The 22,347-nt window shown below is 43.5% G+C and overlaps 1 protein-coding gene across 1 annotated transcript in view; it reads left to right on the forward strand.

Moving 5' to 3' along the window:
• LOC142559550 (uncharacterized) overlaps positions 1–21,640 on the forward strand; it is a 35,086-nt gene extending 13,446 nt beyond the window's left edge. Inside the window, exons 5-7 of the mRNA XM_075671130.1 lie at positions 8,137–8,233; positions 14,851–15,124; positions 21,207–21,640. Coding sequence (XP_075527245.1) covers positions 8,137–8,233; positions 14,851–15,124; positions 21,207–21,449 — 614 coding nt within the window. The 3' untranslated portion in view covers positions 21,450–21,640. The remainder of the gene's footprint in view (positions 1–8,136; positions 8,234–14,850; positions 15,125–21,206) is intronic.
• Positions 21,641–22,347: the final 707 nt, after the last annotated feature.

Genomic DNA, 22,347 nt, shown 5'->3' on the forward strand with positions numbered 1-22,347 from the left:
AAATATAACTATGGTATAATCATATTTGAGAAATTTATTAATTAATTAAGACGAATTATGTGATTAGGCGGAATGTAAAAAAATAATATGAGTGTGTCCAAGCGGCGACAAACAACATTACCTTAGTTCGGTCCAGCTACGCCGCATTTGCAGATCTTTAAAGCTTGCTTCATGTTAGTTGGGGCACCCTGTATATATATATATATATATATATATATATATATATATATATATATATATATATATATATATATATATGATGCAGTGCATGTACGTACGTATGATATTATCCAGCCTCTCTATACGTCGCTGCAAACCCTAGTGCATGCTGAACTCCTTGCTATTTGGGGAGTGACTGCAAGCCTCCCGCACACCATACAGAAACCGGTTCGTGTCTTCACGGACTCACACACAGCGTAGTCTGAAATAATTCGCCCAGCTTCGGAGGACGCTAAACCTTCTGCTTTTCAACGCATCATTTGTAGGCATGTAAAATCAAACAATGCGATAGAAATCATCTGGACGCCGTGGCGTACGGTTGAGCCCGGGGGCAACACGGCGACACAAGCCGCTGCTGCTTCCGCAGGTGGGTCTATCAATCTTTCTCTGGCCCTACCCCTCAGGCTCAACCCGTATGAGTTCCCAAGACAAATGAACCCCTCGGTAGCCACCGTTATAGCGTCCCTGTGCATCCTCCCACACGCACTCAGTGTTCGCTCTCTCCCTCTTTTCCTCATTATATTCCCCTTTCCCCCACCTCCAGTGTAGGGAGACTCTCTCTCTCTCTTCCCTCTCTCTTCTCTCTTTCTTTCTCTTTTCTCTCTCTTAGTAGCCACCATGCACGATGTGCGTACGTCGCTGCGTATTTAAAGTAAACGACGTCTTCAGCAGGCTGCCCCACCTATCCTCATTCCTAGCAAGTATCCCTTTTCACACTCTTAAGAGGTCTTCGTCAATAATGTTTTTTACGAATTCAGCCTACTCACCGTACTCTATAGCAAAATGGCGACGACCCGACGTTACGACAGTGACGTACACCCATCTGCCACGCAGACCTTCATCATTTCATATGGCAATGCTCTGTGTTCGATACAGGGAGAATGGCCATACAGGACTTACAGTGCACGAACTACCGTAAAGCGCTGCTTCCTGATCCTAACACGCCGCTATTATTTGCCAAATATAGTAGTCAGAGCGGTCTGATCAGGGTGGTTTAGGGGGACTGATAAACACGTGCCTCCGGACAAGTGATTATCACTCGAACTACTGGAAACTCTGACCATGTGAACGACTTTGTAGTCTCAGAACGCCCTGTTCATCCCCACAGAGAACCTGCGCCTCCTCATTCTCTAATAAAGAACTGTCATTCATTTATCCGCTGCCGCAGGATATTCGCCCTTGGTCCTTACTTCTAATCATTCCTAGAAAACAGCTTGACTACTCTTTCTATTTAACCTAACTTCTACCATTTTTTTTTGCCATGTCCGTGACTTCATAATGACCTACGCCATAATAGGGGATCTCGGATGGATTTTACTGAGTTCTTTTTTTAAATTGCAACTACTGCACTGTACACGGGCGTCTTGGCATTACGATTTTATCAGAGCACAGCCGCCGCAGCGAGGATCGATCACGAACTCGTTCTCAGCCGCACGACGCCATGGTGGCTGATCTACCACGCCGGGTCAATAGTTCTAATCGTGCCATGAATGGAATTCGAGAAATTATATTTTTACCTGACTTTTTTTTTGTCCCTGTTTCTTTTTTTTTTTTTGGTTCTCTGGCGAGTAATTGAAGTAGCTTGGAGTCTGTAGAGATTCTGTCATATATCCACGTGTGCTTTCTCTACTTCTTGACTATGGGATGCCTCCATGGGAACTGGTATTTTTTACTGAATTGAACGCTTTTGCGTAATTTGTGAAAGCCATATATAGAGGTTTGTTGTACTCCGCAGTTTGTTGTACTCGGCCGGGCTGACCAGCTGGATGGTGCACTTGCCGCTCCGCTCTTCCCCAATTAAGGCATTGGTCGACAGCGAAACAAGTTGGACCCTTGTCACGTTGTCATAATCCACTCACTGCGTTATGGTTTTTGCAGCAGCAAGCAGCGATAATGTCCACGTGGCGTTATTCGGTATTGAGGAACATGGGGTGGTTGTTGCTATCGCGATTAGACCCGCAACCTGCTAGCAAAAAACTCTCGCCAGGTGCTTGTCGAACACGAGCACGCAGCGTTGGAAATGAGCACTCTGCCCTAAAGCTCGTGAAGCGCCACCCAAACTTGTGCAGCTTCCACACAGAGCGCATGCTTCACACCTGTTGTCTTGAACAGAAATTCTAAACCTGTAAAGTGTTTCTGCATGCAGACCTGTGGCGATGATTTACATCTACCCAATTATCTACCGTGGACGTTCACACCAAACGTCAAAGAGGGTGCGATAAAATCAGTTCGGGGAATGCGCAATTTTTGTTCCTAGGCTAGGATAACTATGCTAGGAGTCACTGCTGAGTTTACTTAAACTAGGTGTTATATATGTGCGGTAATTCACGAAAACAAATTACATATAAATGGTCTTCATTGTTGCGTCTGCTCCACTCCTGAGACGATCCACGATGACCTCAGCGAGTTTCCAAATATGCAACTGAGCGGAGCACACTTCAAGCGGCTGTGTCTTTTAAACTCACTGCCTTTTCCTGACGAATTTCTTTTAGATGTCTGGGAAGATGCCGGGAATGATCTACGTTTAACTAAAGCTACTTTCTACATTTATGTAAAGCTATGAGCGGCTGTGAGTCGATGATTTCATATCTGTCATTGATTACTATATTTTGGGTTGTTTGAGGCTGAAAGCAATCAGCACAGAACTTGCAGTGCCAGGCTATGAGATCCTGCATACCTACATGGATTCACCAGAAACTTTCAGGGCCAGCACATCCCACAAGTTTGTCAGGAAAATCGGTTGATTGACACCCGACTTGCAAGCGCCTGGCCAAGAAATTAACTTACAGGATACACAGTCATGCAGATATTCCAGGGCACAAGCGGGCTCATGAGCCTGACATAAGAACTGAAAAGTGGACGAGTTACCGCGTATTCTTTTTTAACTACAGCGCAACACAACGGACAAAAACGAAGCGCTGTGTGTGTTCACTTCGTTCTTGTCTTTCTGTTGCGCTGTAGGTAACGAATCCATGAGGAGGCACAGGAGAAGAATGATTCCCTCGCCCAAGGCCCCTATTTCTTATCCAAATACATACGCACACGCACACATATGTTGCAAGGGCGCATAGCATAAATCAGTATCAACAAGATGACACTAAAGGTGGATGAGGGCTAACTTCGAACTAGGGTTTATTGTGAAAATGAGACGATTTGTAAAGTTTACCAGAAAAAACACACAGCAGGAAGGCCAGGTAAAAAGTGGTGCTTGATGCAACCAAACATAAATAAAAACGTTACAGAAAGAAAATACTGATAAAAATGTCAAGTGCCGAAAAAGAAAATCATTACAATCGCCAAACGTGCATACCAGCACATTTCGATAAGCGCGGTTCTTCTTACAATAGACAGACTGACAGCTTGCTTATGCATGCACATTCATCCTGTTTTATGCCATCGGGAAAAAAAATACTTCAGTTTCTTGGAAGATAGTCGCATTCGCAGTTGGTTACCACAATGCTTTTTTTCCCAGGACTTGTATATTTATTTGTATTTGCTCTCTTTTTAGCTTTTGATTATGTTTAGTTTTATCAAGCACTGATTTTATCAGACTTTCTTGCTGTACTACTTTCTGGTAACCTTTAAAAATGTTTGCATTTTCACAATAAATATTGTAATTAGGAGCTAGCGTACCCTGTTCTTATTGCTCCACAGTATATCCTCTCGCAACATTGCCCGAATAAAAACTTTTATAAGGTACACAGAAGCATCATAAGGGCCATTAAAGTGAGTTATTGCAGTCTAAAAAAAGAAAGACTAGGGTAGTTGCAAACGGCACCAGAGAACACATGCGAAAAAAAAAATAAAATCAAGATGATCTAACAACCGTATGTCTAATGTACATGCCGAGTAGATGCTCGCTGACAAGCAATAAACCGAACATAGAAAAAAAGGAGAAGCAAAAATTAGTTTGTGTTTCCTGACAGGAAATGCATCCATCTCTAACGGATGACATTCTGGCACAAGATTCTCCCAGCAATTTTAGATCTGCAGCTTCTGTAATTTCTCTAGGCAGCTAGCTGGTCAGCAAATCGGCACAGAATGCTAGCTTCTTCCTATACAATGCAATATCGGATGTCGGGACATATGAGCGTGCGTGGTACAGGAAGAAGCTAACATTCTGTGCAGGTCGGCGGCCTAGAGAAATTATGAAAGCTGTAGATCTAAAAACGCTGGGAGAATCTTGTGCCAGCATGGCCTTTGTTACGCTTTCAAAGCTGGATGCGTTTCCTGCAGATATCCGTACGGACACACATCACGCCCTGCTTCTCCTTTTTGTGTAGCTTCTATTTATTGCTTGCAAACCAGCATTTTTTTGGCATGTTCAATAAACTTTCATTTATTAGTGCCCCATATGATCGTCTTAGTAACTAACAGAAAGGTGTTCATTCTTTTTCTATTATTATTGTATAAGGCTGTGCTCTTCTTTTTGTAACTACTTTCTTATTCCCCGTCACCTAAAATATTACAAACTTGAAGCCTGCGAGATATATAAATGAATAACTGAATAAATAAATACATATGCACACGTAAATTGTTCCTTTGCATGCACCTCTCACCATCCCTCCCTCAACAAATGTCACTTTGTTGATGTCTCACGCTGCGCCTCAACATTACCTCCCATTTGCACTCTCGTGTTGTTTGTGAACAGTGTTGTGCATAAACATTACATGACATTAAGGTTGTGGCCTATGTGGTGATAAACAAAGCTTGCAGAAGATGATACGGTGAATCGTTGAACATAAGGACAACTGTATATATCGCAGTTATTTTAACACCATTTAGCTGACCACTTCATAAAAACTTTATTTCGCATAGATTCGAGCAGGTACGCTGAGTCTGCACCTTTTATTGCGTAGTAATGTTGCCGTTACTACGTGACCACATCTTGTGCATTTGACAACGAAGTTCAATAAGTTACTTTGTAGCAACACATCTTAAGAAATGCGTAAATCACTGCGATTGCAAAAGCAGAACCTGATACAAACACGCACACTTTAGGATGCAGACAAATGCTCAAGACAAACTCCAGAATGTTTGGATCTTGAAGCTTATCAAAGTGAACAGTTTCATTACATGGCTGTAAATGAGAGGGATAACGAAAACCTAACTGTGTTCATGAAACAAAATCGCGTTGATAAGCTTAGAGATATAGCCATTTCTTAACACTTTCAAAATTATAATTGTTGCTTGCTATCTAGAGTGAAGCTGTCTTTCGACAGAAAAAGAAGGAATCAGTATTTCCAGCATTCAGCTTTGAATTGTAGGCTATCCAAGCGGGCATAAAATTCCGCAAACAGAATCTGTTTCGCAATACCAGATAGGAATGAACAATGCGTCTTTTCTTTGTCTTTCTCTGTACTAGAGTAATCTAGTTTGAAATTACTACCATTCGCATATCGTAAGAATCTTGATATAATACTGTTTAAACAACACACTAGCTTAAGAAATCTGCATCGATTGCTGTAAAAACAGTGAAGCAACTATAACATCTAATAACCTATATTATTATTATTATTATTATTATTATTATTATTATTATTATTATTATTATTATTATTATTATTATTATTATTATTATTATTTGAAGACTACCACAGCACTCCGCTACCCTCGGTCAACGCTAGGACGCGTGCGTTGCTACTTGCTGCCGCTCGACGCAAAAGTCTCTGCTTCGCCTCCCTGCTCGCTATAGTAGTCGCTTCTGGATACTCCCGCCGAGGCGACAACACATGCTGGCAGTTTCAGTGACAGTTACGGCGCGCCAGGGGCTATTACTGCGCTTCGCCTGGTGAGCGAGACTAGCTGTGTTTGTTTCGACAAGATTTTCTTCGATGGACAGTTTTCCGCTTCTTACGCCTGATTTGTAGGATGGTGTTCCGGCTGTTGTATATATATATAAATATATATATATATATATATATATATATATATATATATATATATATATATATATATATATATATATATATATATATATATATATATACACATGGCCAATTCGCCTGCCATCGGCCTATGTTCCTGCGTTATGCAGAGCACGTGTTGATATGATCTTCTTGTTAGAGTTTCACAGTCTACTAACACAGCGCGAGACACAGGTCACCAAGGAGGATGACAGGCGTCTTTTAGAATGCTATGATGCTACGTACAGGTTTCTGCACAAGTGACGGCAGCTGCTCGAAATGCTTGATGTGCCGGCTTTTGCGCTTATAGAAATATTTAGAGAGGGCCACTATTCACAACACTGCGCGGACATATATTCGCCGCTCGATGGATGAACCAGGCTACCACTAAATTTCCCGACACAATTTCCATTCCACGTTCAGTAATCACACACAGATCATTAGCGGCTTCCTTCAGGGGCAGACGTGGGCTTTCTTATTGGTGCTTCTTGGTGCATTTTGTGCAAGAACGTGGCTAGGAGGAGGAACCGCTTATGCGCAATAACGAGCAATATACACACATTATTTCTCCATAAGCTGACGCTGAGCACGGGTAGCGAAAGGACCTCGCTGGGCTGGCACGACAACTTCGCTGCAGCCGAATTCTGAATACTGCGTATGCGGTGTCGGCAGCCATATGAATTTGTTGATAAGTCATCTTGTAGGTTGTTGTAGCGCAGGCAGAACGACACGGACATAGAAGGCACATGAGACTACTCACAGCGCTGAATAACCTGCTGTGAATACCTGTTGTTTACGTGCGCCGAGTCTCGTCGCACTGAACTTCAGAAACCGCTGCTTCGCACTCCAAAACAAATTTAAACTTAAGGAGTTTCTAAAATACAGAAGACCCGGTATTATTGGGCCCTAGCAGAGAGAGGTGAATAATATCATTGCGATAGCAATTACATGGACACTACATGCGCATTTCTGCCGTCGCCGTCGGCGTCGCCGTCGCCGTGAGGTTCCATATGAGTTCAATCTCGCGTTCGCGAGCGAGTAACGCGGTCCGAATGCGTGCCCTCTCCTGTGGCGCGCGAGACAGGAGGGTGAGGCCAGGCAGGAGGGGCGTTCTTCTCCGGCGGCTCCTAGGGTGCCTCGATGTCCTCCTCGACCGCCCCTCCGCACAGATTGGAGACAACTGCGGCGTTGAGTCACGCTTACACATTCTACCATTGGTAATTTAGTGAGTCAGCGAATGCTTACCAGTGCGTACGGCCGATAAAACTGCCATCCTCACTTCGTACAGATATCTACTAATTTCCTATCGCAGTCGATGCTTCGGCTTTCCGGCGGAACTGCGAGGAGATCCTATACTGTGGCCCTCAGAAAGTCGTGTTTCTAAGTTTTATGTTTCTTTTCTCTAACTATCTATGAACACTCAGATGGTTGAATGACATGTATACTATCAGTTTAAAGTTCGTAAGACTAGCCTAAGCTTTTTGATTATTATTGTTACGGAGCAACCAAGAGTGGCGCCACTCAGAAGAAGACGATTTGACGTCTAGAGGTGGAATCGGTCTCGACAGCCATCTTGTTTATGCGTCGTCGTCTCTCTTGCATATGTTGTAAATGCACCTTTATATGTGACTTCTGCAACGTAACAATATTTCTCCACGTTGCATTACCTGGAATATATTTTTTGTTATATGTGCACTATATATTATGCTGCATGCTTCTTTTACACGAATAAATAATTACCTAATAACGAAAGAACAACACAGTATGTTCGTGTAAGATACCGCTTCATAAAATGTATAGGGGCATATTTTTACTAGTACTTGGTGTCATAACCATTGCAAATATGACGATTCAAAATCATCTGAGATGCAAGCATCGGGTAATGTCGTGTACGTGAGCTGGTGTCGCAAAAGACACGACGTTGCATCTGACTTGAATGTGCGTAAGTACACGTACACCACTGACACTTTTTGTCTGCACGCGTGAACCTTCTCTTTTTTCTTTCCTCTAGGCATGGTTAAGATGGTAAACCTAACCGAAGAGGTAAAAAGTTACGTAGAAAAAGTCAGAGGTGGCCCCGTGCTGCAGCTAAGCTTCGATAAGGGAAAGTGAGTTAACCTCATCGTCTTTAAACAGAAACATTTGAGCCCTTTTATAATTGCGCGCTGTTCATGTTTACCAGTTATGCCATTGCATGGAATATATGTTAAAATTATTTTCTTCTTCTTTTTCGCTTTTCTCTCAAAGAGGAGTTTGAGTTTATTGATCATAAAGTTGCAGGATATGCAGGTGAAACAGAAGGTATAGTTAAAACACTCCAATGGAATATCTTGTTAAACATAGATAATGAAATAAAACGGCAGCCAATTCGTATACATAAAAAGTAAATCTCGTCCTTCGTGATTGTTCATAATACCATACCAAAATGAGAACAACTCAAAAAGAAAACAAGAAAAATGGTTAAAATGTATCAGTATGATTCGCGCAAAGGAAAATTGAAAGTAAAAATGGCAGACTATTCTCACACAAAAGCGAGTACCATCTGCGATTACAATACCTTAATTACTATATCAAGAGTGTCACCAGTATACTTTATATTTACCTAAACAACGCGCAACAAATGCTCATACGAAAGACGGGAAAGGAGGGTAACATAGTAGGTTGGATAAACAACCACCAAGGAACAGAAATAAAAAAATGCAATCTGTTCTACTCATGTGCAACAAAAAAATATATCTTTAATATCTAGCACGAATGACATGGAACTATCGAGTTACACTGTCATACAGTGGTCATACAGGGAAGCAAAATAAAAAGTCATAAAGACCTTTAAGAAATGAACTGTTCAGTGGACTCATGCTATCCGCAGATTTCTCTGTACCATAGGTTTACTGTAGTGTGTAATAGAACATGTTAAGAGGTCATAGAGTGGAAGACTCATTCATTTATTGATTGGTTGATTGATCTTATCGTTCTAAAGCAGCCCAAAGGCTATGAGAGACACTGTAATGGAGGGATCCAGAATGATATTGTCCACATGGAGTTTAACGTGCACCCAGCCCTCTCGGGACACGAGGATTATTGCGTTCCGCCATGTTGGAGTGCAGCCGACGCTGCAGGAAATGCGACCAGCAACGTCGGGCTCAGAAACAGAATGCCGCATCCTATGAGCTAGCAGTGCGGATAATGAGACTGTTGCTGTGAAAGACCTTGTAACCGGTTGCGTTAAATACTAGACTCTGTATCCGCAAAATGGTGAAGGAACCAGGACCAAGAAACCGCGAAAGTAGTACGAATTAGTATAAATTAGAGGTTAGCCGAGTGATACTGTTTTTGTGACGAACGAACATTAGCAATCGCCGCGAAATTTCGAGCGTTGGCTTTCCTTAGCTCGCTGCTCCGTTTCGCGCTGTTGGCGCCGTCCGCCGCAAGAGTAATGTGCGTGAGAGAGCACGTGCTGTGACGGTGCTAAGTTGTGCTCCGTTCGCGCCAATTATAGGCGCAGACCTGGGCAGCATAGCAGGTGCTTCCAATGGTTTAAGCGCATGCCTTATCGATGAGAATTATTGAGACAGGACAGTTTGATCACAATGACGCAAACCTCCTAGAGCACCACTAGGTCGTGTTGTCTTTCATTCATCGTGGGCGGCGCAAACCAACCCATCGCACCCGCCATCGACATCCTGCACTCGTCCTCGCCCGGACTTAGTCTTTCTGTCGTCGTCATTCGTTCGTCATTTCATCTTAATCATGCTGTCGTCCTTTAGTAGTGTATATGATGCCGTTGTCATGCGTTTGTCTTCATACACTCGTTGTCACGCATTTGTTTTCGTACCGTCGTTGTCGTGCCGTCTTCGTGAGGCCGTCGTGGTCGTTGTGTGGCCTTCTGTTCCGGCTTCGTCATTTCATTCTTGTCACAGTGTGCTCGCAACGTTTTGCAGCAAACATCGTCGGCAAACACGTCGCCATCGCATTGTCGTCTTCGTCATGGCGCGTCTTCGGCTGCGCCAGTATATACTTATGGAATCTTTGAATGGTCCTTTACGAGCACTCCCAAAAGATCGATCGTGTGCGGATGGTTTAAAAGTGGCGCTCCGGCTACTCTGATGGTCGTTTCCGAATGCCCCACTCCAGATCAGAGTAACGAAAGGCGGTCCCACTATCGCGTTTAGAAAAGTCGTGACATCTGGTCGTGCATGCTCCCAAAGAAAAAAAGATGAGCCTCTGGTTTCCCGCAGGGCGCGTGCCCAAGGCTGTCCCTATCTTCCACGTACTGCGTTGGAACTACTGGCTTTTCCTATGTCCATTGCGTACGCTGTATCGGTGTTTTCCATGTTTCGTCCCGTATAAACCGCAAGGGTCAATAACGTTTATATACCGAGCGTTTCCGCGAAGATATTAAGTAAATTTTGAAAATTATGTGTGGCACATAGCACATTTCTAATGCTTAACCTTTATTGCTCAAACAGGCAGACATTATTTGCACGAAAAACTGAAATGCGTAATCGAATAATAAAAAAAATCAGGGATTAAGTCTTTGACTAATTACCTTAAGGCAAATATCAGAATTTACAAGTTCTAGTCACGTAAGTCCCAAGGCGTATTGAATAAGAACCAATTCTCAGGATGACATCATTTTACCCGCTGCGGTGGCTTAGCGGCTATGGTGTGGCGCTGCTAAGAACGAGGTAGCGGGATGAAATTCCGGCCACGGCAGCCGCATTTCGATGGAGGCGAAATACAAGAACGCCTGTGTCCCGTGCACTAGTGGGGTTAAAAATCCCCCGGCGGTCATAATTAATACGGAGTCCCCCACTAAGGCGTGCCTCATAATCAAGCAGCCGTTTGGGCACGTTAACCCCAAGAATTGAAATAAAGGATGAAATAATTTCCTAGATATTCATTCCTTAATTTTGCGAAATAAAACATAATTTGTGGTCTAATTACTTTCATGCGTCATTGCATAAAAAGGTGGGTAGCAAAAAATAAGTTGAACGACGGTGCATTTTTACTGCAAGTTTGATGGCGCATACCTCGAAAATGATGTCAACAGAATTATGTACAAATGGATACTTCTGGCGGCACACTGGCTACAGTTTGTACATTGTAGTATGTGTCATATTGTAATTAGTGAGAAATTTAGTCATTTTAATTGATAAGGTCGTTACACGTTTGAATTTGCATTATGCATTTTGATTTAGTATGCGAGTAATGCCCGCCACTTCGAGCTGACTAGCTCAAAGTCTATACTCGTGATAACTGCCACAGGTGATTTCTAAAGTTACTTTGTCCAAATTACTTTTTCTAAATTACACTGGAAGTACCTTGGCTCTTTGCAGAAACGCGTAGTATATGTGTTTGTATATATAATAAGCCGTAACCACCACAGATGGTTCGGCTATTGTAAATTTTGAATGTAAATAAGGAAGTTCCTGCGGCGACGCTACGTTTGTATTTGTTTTTTTGACGGTATGGAAAGCTGAACTACATATGTCGCTAAGAAGGTCTAAAACATCCGGATTGCATTTCGTCGTAAAAGAAATCTCCGAAAACGGATGAAAAAAATGAACTATGGAAACGCGGAACTCTACTCAAGTATTATCACAAGACTAATTAGGTCCACTTAAGGGCAAAGCCCTCTCCTGGAGATCCAGACATAGCCAATAACAACTCTTCAGGAGCGAATTCAGCCCAAACTGTCAAATTTTTTTTTAATATAATGACCGCATATTATTCCCTGCCACCCTTGAAGGTATCATTTTCCGTTAAGGCCATCCAGGCGTTTCTAGACATCTTAAAGAACACGACCGTAGTCCAAATCAGTAGTCTAAATGAGTAGTCCAAATTGCTCGTTGTATGTTTTCTGTCCTCCTGTCGTCGTTGTCACCCGTCATGCGCTTCTTTCTCCTCTCTTTCTTTCCCTTTTCCCCTGCCCCCAGCGCAGAGTAGCTGGCTATAGGAATGTATCCCAGGCCGACCTCTCTGCATTTCGTATCATTAAGCCGTTCTCTCTCTCTCTCTGTCTTGTCAGCCATTTTTGTAGCTTAATAGACAGCGATGTTGTGTCACTTGTCCAAATGCATTATTTTATCTCAGACTCAATTTTAACGTCAACCACTTGCAATAATTGCTCACCCACATTGTTTTCTATGGATGAGCGATCCCTCTGGTGCCTGTGTTCTGTTTTTTCCTGTGTCCTTCATTCCGCCACTCTACACTACATGGCATACCTCTCACCGCGGCAGTTGTGTGTGCTTTGATAATGCGCTCCCAAAGACGGCTTGAGGAGTCTCTATGGTGTCACCTTCCTATATGTAAATCTTCTACAATCAGTCTAGCTTAGGCTAGATTATATAGCTACCGATAAGAAAACCAGACATATTCGATCAGTATCAGAAGTTCAACCGCTTAACTCTCTCGTAAGTGGTGGAGCTCTTGCTACTAAGCCATCGCTGCTAAACAACTATGGGATACAGCAGGCGTCGTGCTTATAAGCCAGGTTACTGCGGCAGAAGAGCTGGAAACAGGGTTGCCTTTGCTCGTTCATGCGTCCTTGCGTTGTTTTGCACTGCGATGCGCTTCGTCGGTTCTTCATTCATGCACCGTTTATTATTATGATAGTAATTATATCGGCACTCCTGGTGAAGTTACTACTTCGCATTGATGTTCTGTATAAAACGTCCAAGTGCGATAAGAATGTAAGAATGAACGGCTCGCGGGCGGTGTGTTGCGAGGGTCAGCCGAGAGGGATTCTGGCTTGATGCGCATCATCTTCCCGCGCGCTGAGCGTTACTAACGTGATCGCGCGTGAGTAGGGTATGAATTCGCGCGTCTTCTCTTCTTGTCCGGGCATGGCTGCCCATGGCCGCACATTCAGCAGAACGGACACGGGGCCCACGAGCCTTAAGTTGGAGACGTTTATGGCGGCTGCCAGCGCTAACGGCCAGCTCGGATGTATAGCTGCTTCATACGCGCTGTCTTTCCGCAAGCCTGGTGTTGGAGGTTTCACAGACACCCTCAAGCGAGTGGCAGCATCAAGGGTTCACTCTCCACTGCCGGCGCTCCTCATAACGGCAGCGTTGTGACATCGAGTGAGACATGTTCATCTTCGTCTGTGTGCGCGTGACAGCATGCATGTTTAGTTATTGAGCGAATATTTCCTGCAATTTACACGGCGAATACAGCTGCGAACATTACTTCGTGTGATTGTCTAATACTTTGGTATCGCTATCGTTTCTCTGTTTTTTGGGCGAAACTAAAACTTTTTTTTTCAGCTACAGATACCACATGCAGCATCTTACTAAGAGACAGTAAAGGGCTTGAAACAGGTCTAGGTCCATCAGTCTGTAGGCCTGGCCGCTTCATTTTTCACCGTCATACACTGTCATGCAGCTGTCATTGTCATGGTTCGCATCGTTGTCACGTCGTCCGTATTGTTGTCATCGTTATCACAAACTTGGGAGGAGGGGGGGCTTTTCAAAGCTTGCAAGAGTCTTTATCAATGTTAGGGTCGTTGGGGCTATATTGGGAGAGGGAGTGCTCTCACAGTGAATGAGCTGACAGCCACTGTAATCGCTTAAGCTTGCTGCTCTACAGCGCTCAATAAACATGTCAGATTTGCACACTGGCACTCGCTACTGATATTCGCTTACGTATTCAATGTGTAGTCAATTTTAAACACTACCATAGCTGTGAAGCATCATCGACACATAACTGTCATAGACAAAAATATTTTTGGCCCAAATTCCTTGTCATATGTTGCGTTAATCTGTGTATATTTCTGCTATTCCTAATAACTTAAGCGTCCTTCCTAGCAAGCGCGGAATCATTCGAGGTGCTCAGCAATAAAAGTTTATTCGCACCTCAAAGTTTTCCTTAATTATACTAGGAGGGAGTCAGACTTCGGAGTATGCGTGCTCTGCTGGTGCGGCACTAGCTCCAGATAGGAAATAGTGTATAGTTATTACATGAATTTCCCCAAACGTCTCCTTTTTACTATCTAACAACGAACCCGCCGTGGTTGCTCAGTGGCTATGGTGTTGGGCTGCTGAGCACGAGGTCGCGGGATCGAATCCCGGCGACGGCGGCCGCATTTCGATGGGGGCGAAATGCGAAAACACCCGTGTGCTTAGATTTGGGTGCACGTTAAAGAACCCCAGGTGGTCAAAATTTCCGGAGTCCTCCACTACGGCGTGCCTCATAATCAGAAAGTGGTTTTGGCACGTAAAACCCCAAATATTATTATTATTATCTAACAACTATCTGGTTCCTTAAGTTTTATTTCATCTCATTGCCAATGCGTTCTGTTTTTGTGGTTAGCCTCAGTTATCTTCTAATTTCTACCATCGTACCTTCTGCAAAATACCACTATAATATGAACGCATGCATATTCACTCATATCGGGTGTGACTTCACATATATATATATATATATATATATATATATATATATATATATATATATATATATATATATATATATAGAACCTAGCGCCACTTCCATACTAAAAACAGCGTATATTTATTATTGTGGTGGGAATTAGGTGATAAGCAAAAATAACTGTCAACATTAAACACTCAATGTTTCTAAAAATACACCGCGACAAGCGCACAAAAATGTAAGCACCGGGAACAGCATGTTTTTTTCCAACGTGCTTGATCTTGCTGCGCGTGCTTTCGCTAGTAATCTTAGTCTAAAACTCTGTGCTTTCCATCTGGCTTTTCAGAGCTAAAGTTACAGCGCAAGCAGGCGAGTTCAAGAACCAAGGTGACTGCGAATTGCCGGAAGGCGTGGATTATCGTAGCTGCCGTGACTGGTATATGTGGTATATACGTGATGGCATAACGACGCCTTTTATCCTGCAAGGCAGCGTTCAAGTCCAATACAAGGGCCAGAAACACGAAGCCTTAACATTTAATTTGAGTGGTGCAACATGGATAATGTGGAATCCGGAAAATCTTACCACGCCAATTAATTACACTAAAAAATACTACGAAAAGGTATGTGTAGTTCGCGTTATTCTATAACATAGAGCAGCAAGCACTGGTACAAGATTTAATGGCACGCTGCGCTTGTATATTTGTTTTTCCTAAGCCTGTGTAGATTAACCCTGAAGTAGCCGTCTTTTTTAAAATGTAATGCAGATCCAAGAGCATACGCAGTAGTCTATCCTCTCTTAATATTATGAAATATATACATTAAGCGAAGCTGCGTACTTTGGACTCTTTACAGGCAGTTTTAATTGCCCTACACCCGTTTCTACAAGAACAGGACAGTTTGTAACACTTCCGAATCAGCGTAATTGCACATGCATATTTATTACACCGAATCCATCCAACTGCACTGCATCTGTGCTGGTTTCTTGCGCCTCACTAGTATTTGGGATTAATAAATAATAAGGAAGCAGTCGTATTCAACTGACGCCAAGACAGGCAGCGCAAGCTTTATTTTTATTTTTCAAGTTTCAGGCACCATAAAAAATTGCCGCAGTCTGATCTACGAATCTTACTACCGTTTTCTACACAGGGATGAAATAGTATTTTACAATTGTCTGAGTTCGACCAAGAGAAACCTTTAGGCATGTCCTTAAAATATGATTCCTGTTTTCATCCACATATTATCACATGATTTGCAAACAGATCTTCTATTCACAAAGTATGCTGTATTAAAGGCGTACCAAATATATGCATATACGGGATTATCATTTTTTTAAGTTTTCGAAATTTTTAAAAATCACCTGGGGCCGATAGCAATATTCTTGTCCTTGAGTTGTATTATTCGAAGGAGCGCACATTACAAAAACGAGAAATCGAAACGCATATTCAGCTTTTTAACAAAGGTTCACTAATTAACCTTTCAATTAACTCTTACAGTGTATATTGCAATTTAGCAATTGTAGCCGGTGAATTTGTAAGAAGTATCCACTTGAATCTCCAGTTTTACACCAGCTTGGAGATATAATTTCCCATATTGTGGGACGAAATACATGGGCGCTATAGTTACTTTTGTGCTTCAATGCATGAAAGAGCGTTTAATTAATAAAGTGGAACAACAGTGCATTTTTTCGGAAAGCTTGATCGTGCATTCCTCCAAACTCGTGCCATTCTGGAAATTCATTAAAAGTGGATACACCTTAAAAACTCATTGCCTACAATTCGTAAATTGCAATATGTGCCGTAGATTTATTATTTAATAAGTTCATTGGTAATTCTTTTTTTTAATTAGTTGAATATGCATTTCTATTTCTCATGCAAGTAACGTGCGTCACTCTGAATAAGCCAGCTAAAGGACTAAAATTGTGTTTTCTACGACCAGGCTATTCTTAAAAATTTCGGAAAACTTAGAAATAATTTCCGCGTATACAGTAGGGCACAAAAAGATATGACATCGTGGTTTTCTGATAAAATGTTCCCAAAGTCTCGCACCTATCAGTTGCTGTATTTTCTACGATATTGTAAAACAGGAAGTATGCTGCTGCTGTCAGATAGAAACATTACGATAGAAAGAGACAAAAAGACGTAAGCTCTCTCAAGCAACAGAGGACCTGATAAAGAAACTACAAAGTATGAAATAGTCTAACTCGAAAGATAGGATAAGATTCGCTGAATTGTCAAAGCTGACTAGCAAGAAGAAACTAAGCGACATTCGAAATTTACACGTCCGAAAGATTGAGAAAGCAGTAAAAAATTGGCCGCAGCCGAGAACCAGTGACAAGAAAATTTGGCATTGGACAGGGTAAGGTGTGTGCAGTCAGAGATAAGCAGGGTAATCTCATCAGCAATTTCGGTTATGCAATAAACGCAACAGCAGAATTCTACATTGAACTGCACAGTACCCATACCTTCACAGCAAGTCGTAATGAACAGGATACAGAGGCTCCTTCTATTGGCTACTCCAAGGAAATACTTGTCTCCCAGCGGCTCCACCAAGAAAGAGCCGATCCAGGTTCAAGTTTGGAGCGAACGAAGTCCTCCTATCACGACATTCACTGAGTGCGTCGTACTTTTGTCTGCTGACCCGGTAGCAGGAACGATAACTACCTCGTAAAATCTGTCTTTGATCATGACACATGTTATGCCGCAAGGCGACATATCGTTTTCATAGCATGCTTTAGTTTAGCGGTGCAAGCAGAAGACGCTGTTTTCCCATTGAACGTGTTTAGTTGTCAGTTTAGTCGCTCGCAAGAAATCTAGAAGCAACGGCATACATGCTCCTTCCTGCTTTGGAGCGTTCGACCTGCACACAGCGCTGCTAGCTTGCTTTCCAATACTTTGCACACACCTAAATTCCATTAACACTAGTTCAGTTTGTTTCCAAGTCATGTATTTACAATAACACAAGTAAATTTGCCCAAATGAAAACCCTTGCTAAACTTTGGTCCGATTGCTTCTTATTAACTTCTCGAGTTTGACTGGGGTTTGAAAATTACTGCGGCGGGGCGGGGGTGCGGGGGGTCAGCTGTGTTTTAGCAGGCCCGCGCCCTACATCGAACACTGCTTACTGTAAGCACGAACACGCACCAGTCAATGGATGCACACGACCTTATCACGCGCATCAACTATCTGTAAAAATAAAGGCGCTGCCCCGACTCACGAATGGAGTTCTCAGTAGTTTCTATCCCAAAACACATTGACCAGGTAAATATAAAGTCTTTAGCCTCCTTATTTTAGTGCGTAATATCCATATTCAGCTTCTGAAAGCAATACAGACGTTACTGCCTAAGCTACAGCACGATTCGCAGAGTGGAGCTGCCTATGAAGGCCTAAAACAGTCGAGTGTCGCACTTGTACCAGTACAGCAATGCCACGAACATGTGCTTGCACCTTTCGGAGACCCGCTGTGCACAAACACTTCCATTTTTTTTAAACCAGGACTTCTGCGAAATGAAGAAACAATGCTGTGCCGCTTACGCTTGGGCGTCACATTCACCAATGCATATACGTTTTTGATTGGAATGACTGATAGCGCCGACTGCAATGCCTGCGGTGCCGAGGAAACTATAGAACATCTACTGTGCTACTGCCCATCTTTTCAAAACGAAAGACATGACTTCTGCACAGCTCTCAATCAGCTAGATAGAACACCGTTCACCTTGAAGAAGATCTTGGGACCATGGCCTCGCATATCGCAGCTACAAAAGGCCACAAAAGCTCTGCTGCGATATTTGAAGGCTACTGGATTGAGTCAGCGACTATGATCCGGACTGAGTGACTGAACGATATCCCCGGTGGACTTTCTCTTCTTCTTTTAATCTTTCCGTCCCCTTTTCCCTTTCCCAAGTGTAGGGTAGCCAACCGGGCTCAGTCCTAGTTAACCTCCCTACATTTCCTTATCATTTGCTCTCTCTCTCTCTCTCTCTCTCTGTCACCATCATCAATCGGGTAATTCGGAAATCTGCGAAGTACAGTCAACCCGTATGCATGGCTTTCATAGATTATATGAAAGCAGCCTCCGGCGGCTGTCCGGCCCACACGCAGCGCGCCGGCGGTGACGGCACCCGACCCCTTGGCGGCTGCAGATAGCGCTGCTTCGCCGTCCCAGAACAAAGAGCCATCGACTGCCGGGTTGGTAGCTTCCAGGCTCTCATCACCAGAAGCGAGGTCTTCAAGGCGAAGAAACCTCTCGAAAGAGCGGGCGTCTAACGCCCCGGAAGAGGCACTAGACACATCTTCCAGCCTGGTTGCACCGCCAGCGCCTAAGGAGCGGTGACAATCTCTCGACCGCTCCAAAAAAGAGAAACGTTGCATTACGGGGCCGGCAAAGGGCCCTGTAAGCTAACTTTTCTTTCCTAGGCGCAGCACTAGCTTTCGTCTCATTATCGATACTAAATATTACAATGAAACGCCAGAAGACACAGAAGTACACAGTCTTGATGGTGCCGAAAGGTAGTGCAGTAGATGTGGCGAAATTCTTCGTCGAGAACAACCTGCTGCGATATGGCGCACCGGAAGTGATCATCACTGACAGTGGAACGGCCTTAAAGCGGAGCTCACCCAAGCCATTCTGCAATACAGCCAGATAAGCGACAAGAGGACAACAGCGTACCACTAGCAGACGAATGGCCTTACGGAGCGCCTGAACAAGACCCTCGCCGACATGCTAGCAATGTACGTCGACGTCGAACACAAGACCTGGGATGCCGTCCTGCCATGTATAAGCATCACTTACAACACAATGGTTTGTTTACAACACAAGTATTTTACGGCAGGAACCCGATGACCACTCTCGACGCCATGCTGCTGCACGTCACCAACAAAGGGAAGCTTGACGTCGCCGCCTATCTCCAGCGCGCCGAAAGAGCCCGACAGCTCGCCCGCCTGCTGATTAAGAACCAGCAGAGGAGCAACAGCCGACACTACAACCTTCGACGACGCTAAGTCGAGTAGCATCCCGGCAACCGTGTTTGGGTTTTGACCCCGATACGCCGACAAGGACTCAGTGAGGCACTATTACGCCGCTATTTCGGACCCTACAAGGTCATCCGACGCATTGGCGCACTCGATTATGATGTCTTGCCAAACGGCATTCCGCTATTGTTGCGCCGTCGCTCACAACCTGAAATACGAAGGTCGTTTGATAGGTGTGGTACAAATACAAACCTTGAGACTTTGCGTAGCTGAACATTGTACTTTCTTTGGACTGCGTAGCTTTGGACTTTGCTTCATTGTTTTTGTTACTTTTGTTTAATAAGTGTCCTTTTGTGTTTCACTCTCCTATTAGATTTGTAGCATCGAGACGATGATTTTGAGAGGGGGGCATAGACACGTGGACTTGTTTATCTTTTACGGGTGAGCGCTTCTCACCGCCAGGAAAATGTTGTCCCTCAGTGCGGGACGCGTCCGCATGTATCGGAAGTTTCTCGTACGTTATCCATGGCTCTGTTGTTACCGAAGCTTGTGTGATTGCATGTGCAACGCGAATTGTGTAGAAATTTCTGGAAGACACGCGGGCACCGTCGCTTACTCTGGAACCTTCGATGACTCGTGTATAAAAGCCGACGCGCTTGACCGGCAGGTCAGATTTCGACGACCATCGGTAGACCGTGTTCGCCGCTATTGCTGTTCTTTGAGTGTAACTTGCTTTTGTGGGCGCAAGTTCGCCCAATAAAAAGTTAGTTTTGTCATTCACAGTTTTGCAGCGGTATTATTCACCGTCACTATACTTGACAATAATTCTTTAAAAAAATAAGTTATGGGGTTTAACGGGCCAGAACCACTTTCTGATTATGAGGCACGCCGTAGTGGAGGACTCCGGAAATTTCGACCACCTGGGGTTCTTTAACGTGCACCTAAATCTAAGTGCACGGGTGTTTTCGCATTTGCCTCCATCGAAATGCGGCAGCGGTGGGCGGGATTCGATGCCGCGACCTCGTGCTCAGCAGCCTAACACCATACATAGCCACTGAGCGTGACAATAATTACGCAATATTTGATGTTCCATTGCTTAATTCCGTCCAGAACCGACCCGGTCACCAGCGCATCAGTAGTGGTAATATAAAGTGGCTGTATAAGACGATTCGATATATACCTGTTCTCGCCAGTGGTACGATGCGCCATAGGCGATGGCTCCTCCTCTCCCGCCACTGGAGCTCTCCAGCAGCCGCCAAAGCAGGAAAGGCCAGCGTGAGAGGAGGGCTGTTGCCAATGCTCCAGCGTTGCTCTCTCTCTTGGGCAATATACCATTGCCAAGAAAATGTGCACGGTAGCCAAAAAAGACTTATTCTCTTTAATATAGCAAGGGAATTCAGCATGGTACATAGCAACTCAACAGCTGCAATGCAGCGTTGTCAAGCCCAACTGTTGTCCTTATAACTGAATTACAATGGTATATTTCTTTGTTCAACCGTGTCTGTGCAATCCTTCTGCTCGGTTAATTCTTGCTCGCAGGGATCGCAGAGCTAAGACAGAAAGAATAAGGGCTAAAACTGTCCGAACCATAAGTAATACCTTTCTAAAGTGTTGATGCGTGTCTCAGCAGCACACGCTCATATGTCATTCACAAAGTTCGCTCCTGTCCTGGCTGCTTTATTTGGTATTACTAATGTTACTTAATGTTATCGTTCTTTCTTGTTATGCATTTCAGAAATGCAACTTCACAGCGGAAGTTATCTTCAGTGGGCGTTTTTATTATAAAGTGGAGAAAGCTAGGGGAGACAACCCTAAAGAGGATTATGTTGGCATTGGAATGATCGGCGATCGTAGTTCGAATTTCAAAAAGGGCAATGACACCACGTTATTGTACAACGTAAGTGGCATCTTTCAACACACAGCTTTATGCTTCTCTCAAGTTACAAGTCGCAGGAAGAAAGCCTCTAGAAGACACTAAAGCTGTGAAACTCAACATCCTGAAGTATCTGTACTCGTGATGTATTTTCGTAGCTGTAAAAATGGCATGGACAACTAAAACAAGAAAACATTGTGTCATATTCTGGACTGTCAGTCTAATGTCTTATTCTTCTTCCGCTAGGAAACATGCTCAAAAGTCGCGAACCTGCAGAAATAAAGATGGAAAGTAAAAGGAGCTAACAGAGTGTCCCTTGTGTCTTTTTTTATTTTTTGCCGTAATCGCTTGTGTACTCAGGGCACAAGCTTTGTACTGTACACCCCGCCGTATTAGACTAGTCTTTTCGGGGTTTATACTCTTCTGTTAGAATGTCTCAATAATACTATTATCAGCCAGTCATAGTGGTATGGAATGTTTGAAAATTGCCCCTAGGTTATGTTCAATGGCACTGCCACTTTGCATTCAGGTGACAGAAAGCCCTGTAATTGTTTCTTACCTAGAGAACGGTGATACCATTATGGCGCCAATATAGGGGCAGTCATGAACAGTGCGGCTGCAAACAACAAAACACATCAATATGAGTAGCGTATCTTATCTATGTCGTCACGTGTAGACCACGATTAACCTTTACGTCATCATCTTCCACATAAAAATTCGCATGTCGTATTCCTTGGTCCTTGCCTGTTCATAAGGAAGTAAGAAATTATTAAATAAGAATGTCACTAGCCAAGACCCTCCATTCAAGGACATGCCTTTTGTACTCGAACTTCCACAGCCAAAGCATGTCGCTTAAGGTCTCAGCGGCGTTAGAGTGACAAATATTGTAATTCGGAGACAGGAGGAGTATCTGCAGAGAATTGACATAGTTGCGACTACAGATGTTTATGTAGGGAAATTTCAAAAACAAATATATTTTTGGAACACTAGTCTACGAGTATCG

This window comes from Dermacentor variabilis, chromosome 10 (assembly GCF_050947875.1).
Source record: "Dermacentor variabilis isolate Ectoservices chromosome 10, ASM5094787v1, whole genome shotgun sequence".
Taxonomy (NCBI): Eukaryota; Metazoa; Arthropoda; class Arachnida; order Ixodida; family Ixodidae; genus Dermacentor; species Dermacentor variabilis.